At 45.3% G+C, this 4,983-nt stretch overlaps 1 protein-coding gene across 1 annotated transcript; it reads right to left on the reverse strand.

The window, feature by feature from the left end:
- Positions 1-2,673: 2,673 nt before the first annotated feature.
- Positions 2,674-3,438, reverse strand: LOC105180282 (olee1-like protein). The gene is made up of 2 exons (XM_011103955.2): positions 3,169-3,438; positions 2,674-3,074 (listed from the first exon to the last, which is right to left on the reverse strand). Exons 1-2 carry the CDS (start codon positions 3,323-3,325, stop codon positions 2,716-2,718), a joined length of 516 nt encoding a protein of 171 aa, XP_011102257.1. The 5' UTR covers positions 3,326-3,438; the 3' UTR covers positions 2,674-2,715.
- Between the last annotated feature and the right edge of the window lie 1,545 nt (positions 3,439-4,983).

Consider the following 4,983-nt stretch of genomic DNA (forward strand, 5'->3'; position numbering starts at 1 on the left):
TTCATGGAAGGCTTGAAACAGTGGGCGAGAAACGAGTTGCAGAGGCAACGAGTGACTGATTTGAGTTCGGCCATCATCGCGGCCGAACGCCTGGCCGATTTCAACCTAGAGACTCAGAAGGATAGGCAAGCGACGCCTAGTCCTGAGCGGGATAAGTCGAATGGGACGAGATGGTTCAGGAATAACTTCAACAGAGGTGGGGGAGACCAGAGGCCCCACTCTCAGAATGGCTCACAGGGCGGTTCAGGCAGGAACAGGCCCCAGGAGAACAGGCAGGGAGCACCCGAGAGGAGGAGAGGGTGTTTGATCTGCGATGGTCCGCATATGTATCGGGATTGCCCGAAGAGACAGGTGTTGAATGCATTGGCAACGACCTTTACCGACAAGGCGTCGTCCTCAAAGAGTGTGGAGCCACAAGCAGAGGCAGGTGGTGAGAATGACACGGAGGAGTATGAGGACAACTTGGGGGCCGTGAACCAATGGTGCAACACATTCTCTACGGTGGCGGCGAAGAGAGTCGCGCCACCCCTTGCGAAAAAGACCATCCCGGCTCTTACTGTGGAGCAACCGGAGAAGAAAGAAGAAGATGTTCAGCCCCGGATTCCTAGAAAGAAAGGGTTGATGTTCGTTGATGTGAAGATTCATGGCAAGCCGATTCGAGCCATGATCGACACTGGAGCCTCTCACAACTACCTTGCGAGCGCCGAAGTGGCGAGACTCGGGCTCGTGCTGGAGAAGGGAGTTGGGCGTGTGAAGGCGATCAACTCGGTTGCACAACCCATTGCCGGTGTAGCCAAGTCTGTGCTGATTAAGGTTGGTGCTTATGAGGGCAAGACCAATCTTTCGGTTGTGGCAATGGACGACTTCAAGCTTATCCTTGGGCTTGAATTTCTACGGGATACACGCACTGCTGTCTTACCTCATGCCGATTCGCTGATGATGTTGGGGGCGAAGCCGTGTGTCATTCCTACCTTGGCCGGATGAACTGGAGAGAAGAACTTGTCGGCCATGCAGTTTGAGAAGGGGCACAAGCAGGATGAGATCTCCTACTTGGGTACCCTTTGTTTTGAAGAGATGGAAGAGGTGTCAGGGCCCACCCCGGGCGGTAGTAAGGAACTGTTGGGGGAGTCTAAAGACGTGATGCCAAACGAGCTGCCTCGGAAGCTACCACCGAAGAGGGCAGTGGATCACGAGATCGAGTCGGTGCCTGGCACGAGACCGCCCGCTAGGGCACCGTACAGAATACCGCAACCTAAGCTTGTGGAGCTTAGGAAGCAGTCAGCAGATGCCTTGAGCCGCAGGGCGGACTTGGCGAACTTGGAGTCGATAGCAGCGCTCTCTTCTAGCGCGACTGCTATCTCTACGAAGGATCAGGTGCGGGAGTTACTACCGAGAGATCCCGCGGCGCGACGCCTGATTCGGCTTGTCGAGCAGGGCAAGGCTCGACACTTTTGGATCGAGAATGGATTGCTGATGACCAAGGGAAACCGCGTATACGTTCCGAGAGGCGGGGACCTACGGAAATCACTTCTTTCCGAATGCCACGACACACGTTGAGCGGGAACTTAGGCTCTATCATCGTCGTGGTAGATCGTTTGTCAAAATATGCTACATTTATCGCAGCACCCAAACACGTTACAGCAGAAGGGACAGCTCATCTCTTTTCCAAGCACATCGTCAAGCATTGGGGACTGCCAAAAGATATTGTCAGTGATCGTGACTCCCAATTCACTGGCGTCTTCCGGACCGAGTTGTTCAAACTTCTCGGGTCCAGACCTTCCATGAGCTCGAGCTATCATCCACAGTCCGATGGTCAGACAGAACGCTTTAATTCTACGTTGCAGGACTACCTTCGGCACTTTGTGCGAGGTACGCAGAAGGATTGGGTGAAGCTCTTGGATGTCGCTCAGCTATATTTCAATGTTCAAAAGAGCTCTTCCACCACCAACAAGAGCGCCTTTGAAATCATTACTGGGCAACAGCCGCTCCTTCCTCACACTCTTGATATTCCCCAAAGTGTGAGATCCCCTCTTACTCGAAGTTTCTCCCAGGAGTGGAAGAAGAATGTTGATATCGTTAGAAGTTGCCTGGAGACAGCTCAGAAGCGGATGAAGAAGTATACAGATCAGAATCGCCGCTTCATTGAGTTCAATGCGGGAGACCTGGTGCTGGTGAAGGTCCCAAATCCGAAATTGTCAAAGTCATCAAGGTGGAGAGATCCTCGGTTGATGTAGAAATATGTTGGTCCTTTGCCAGTCCTTAGGCGTATTGGGACGATGGCGTACAAGGTGGAGTTGCCGCCGTGGTGGAAGATCCACAACGTTTTCCATGTCAGCCAATTGAAGAAGTATTCAGCAGACAAGGAAGACGATACCCGCAATCAACCCAGCCGCCCACAACTCAAATTGAAGAAGACGAAGGAGAAGGTGGCTGAAATAATCCTAGATCACCGAGTGACGAGTACCGCGAAAAAAGACCACACAGAGTACTTGGTGAAATGGAGGGGATGCAACAGCGAGGAGAACACTTGGGAGCGAGTGACAAACCTAAAGGCGTTTCTACCTCTTGTCGAAGCGTACCATGCTTCCGTAGCGCCGGGGACGTCGCTATCTCAGGTGGGGGAGAATGTCACGGGTTGCCCATTCACTAGGCCCCGTGACGCGCACTAAGAAATTAATTAAGCTCCATTATATATATATATATATATATATCGCATTAATGATCAGGCAAGGGGATGGGGTCTTCTTCGATCTCCTTTTTGAGTTCAATGCATTCAGGTGCCCTTTTCTTGGGGGAGAATGTCAGTGAACTAGAATTACGGAACTTATCATTGTAGTAATCTGTGGTGGTGAGGACAACATCTGCTGCCGATTTTCTTCCCAAACCGTCTTTTACAATCTCAGCACAGTCATGCATGCTACTCTTCACCAATGTCACCTCACAGGTTTCACTTTTATGATCATCTTCCACATCTATTGTGTACTCTCCCTTGTCGTCGGTTACAATCCCAGTCATGCGTAATGTAACATTATCTTTGTCAAAATCATCTCTGCATACCAACTTCACTTCCGCTCCTGTATATATACATATATTGTCAATGTGTACATGTAAAAAAAGATGCTATATAATTATATGTATTTTGTAGTATTGTTCTTGTTATGTACGTACCTGGCATACGCTTGCTGAATTGAGTGACGAAAGTGGCACGACAATAATCACAGTACACATCTCCCCTGACGATGAATTTAGCCTTCTCGGAATTGGCGACTTGAGCGAGAGAGAGGAGGCAGAGAGCTCCAGCTAAAACGATTGTGAGTCTTGTCATTCTTGCCTCTTTTGTACTTTTTGTTTACTTGGGTTTTCTTGGCTTTATTTATATATTTGGCCGATGTTGGAAAGAAAAAGAGCACAAAAGAAATATTTGTTTGAGTTGTTGGTGGTTGTGAAGATATGAAGAGCTCTATTTATAAACTTGTCCTACAGGTTGTAATTTATTTTTTGTTACTTCTGTAAGGTTGAAAATTCATTTCGCTCCGAAGGATTCTCATTTCCGCCCGCTTAAATTAGTGATTTGTTGGGGAGAGCTCTTGGAAACTTTCGTAACTCTTCTTCATGGCTGACCAAGTTTTATTTCCATAATCAAGTATTAATGAACTTTCTATAAGTTTCCTCAGCATACAAAACTTAGTTCTAAGGTGAAAAAAATTATGCATTTGGAAATAATGATACTACACATAATAATCATCAAAATAAAACTAAATCTAATTATTAAACTGTTCAACTTTGAAATAATTATGCCTTGACTAATCGTCCTCATATTAGGATCAAAATATTGGTGTTACCTATGAATTTTATTTTAAAGTTAAACTAAAATGTGCTCCCAAGCCTTTTCCTTCCGGATAAAGGGGGCCACACCTCATCAATTGGATGGAGACGAAAGCTATAAAATCAAGCCTTTTTCCTTCCCAATAAAGGGTAATGTGACTTTGCACTACTCATACACAAAAATTATTACTACTTCCAACATTTTAGGGAAGTGGAAGGGGGACTTGAAGTGGAAGAGGGAGGGAAGGTGATGAAAAAATAATAGCTTTCATTCAAATTGTTTGGTATTATAAAAAGGGGAATAAATCTAAAATATTTTTCTTGTTTGGTATTAGAGAAACAAATTGAGAGAAAAAGATTAATCTTTATAATCTTACTGGATAACCCTTCTCTTTGTTTTTTGTATTAAAAAATAAATAAAATAATATTATACTAGGGAATTTTCGGTTCTGCTTCTTTGGATTGACGTTATCGGCAATCAATTGCTGAAATTAAGTAAGGGTTTTTATTTTGATTCTTTTTTTTTTTTGGTTTAAGTAAGTTTTTTACACGGCCGAGAAGGAGTGAGCCGTTGTGCAGCTGCTGTCGTCCTCATTTTGGGAAGATTTCAGACATGCGAGGATGACGAACCAATTGAGGAAGAGGAAGGACAACACAGCTTGCAGACTGTTGCAGTTTTAATGGGTTTCAGCTTTTTTTTGTTCCTTACAATTTTGTCTGAGCATAGTGAGTTGATTGTAAAAGGGGAAAACGTATTGTAAGGAAGACATCTTTTATCAATTTCAATGAAAATTCTGTTCTTTTCTCATCTCCATCTCTGCACAATTCCTCATCCCCATTTCTGAGTTTTACTTAAGTTATTGGTGAATTTCTCTGTTTGTTACAAATTGGCCTCAGAGCCAGACTTTCCTCGGACCATAAAGAAATACAACGTTAAGTAATGGCTGATGGAACACGCTTAAAGGAACTGCAGGAAGCTCAAAAAAAATCAGACCTTATGTTCTTGGATGAAAGGGCAAAGAGAGAAGCCAGTGTTGATGAGCTTCACGGGAGGATGGACCAAATGTTAGAGGTACAGGAAGGCCTCCAAGCCTCAATGCTCAATCTAGAGCATAACATGGCTAGCTTGCAGCAACAACTGCAAAGCATGGCTGATCA

The sequence above is a fragment of the Sesamum indicum genome, unplaced genomic scaffold (assembly GCF_000512975.1).
Source record: "Sesamum indicum cultivar Zhongzhi No. 13 unplaced genomic scaffold, S_indicum_v1.0 scaffold00508, whole genome shotgun sequence".
NCBI classification, from domain to species: Eukaryota; Viridiplantae; Streptophyta; class Magnoliopsida; order Lamiales; family Pedaliaceae; genus Sesamum; species Sesamum indicum.

Bases quoted from the DNA above. Each gene is read 5' to 3' on its own strand.
- LOC105180282 (XM_011103955.2), bottom strand. From the start codon at position 3,325: ATGACAAGACTCACAATCGTTTTAGCTGGAGCTCTCTGCCTCCTCTCT. The intron at 3,075-3,168 runs GTACGTACATAA...GTATATATACAG, and splicing joins ATTCAGCAAGCGTATGCCAG to GAGCGGAAGTGAAGTTGGTA.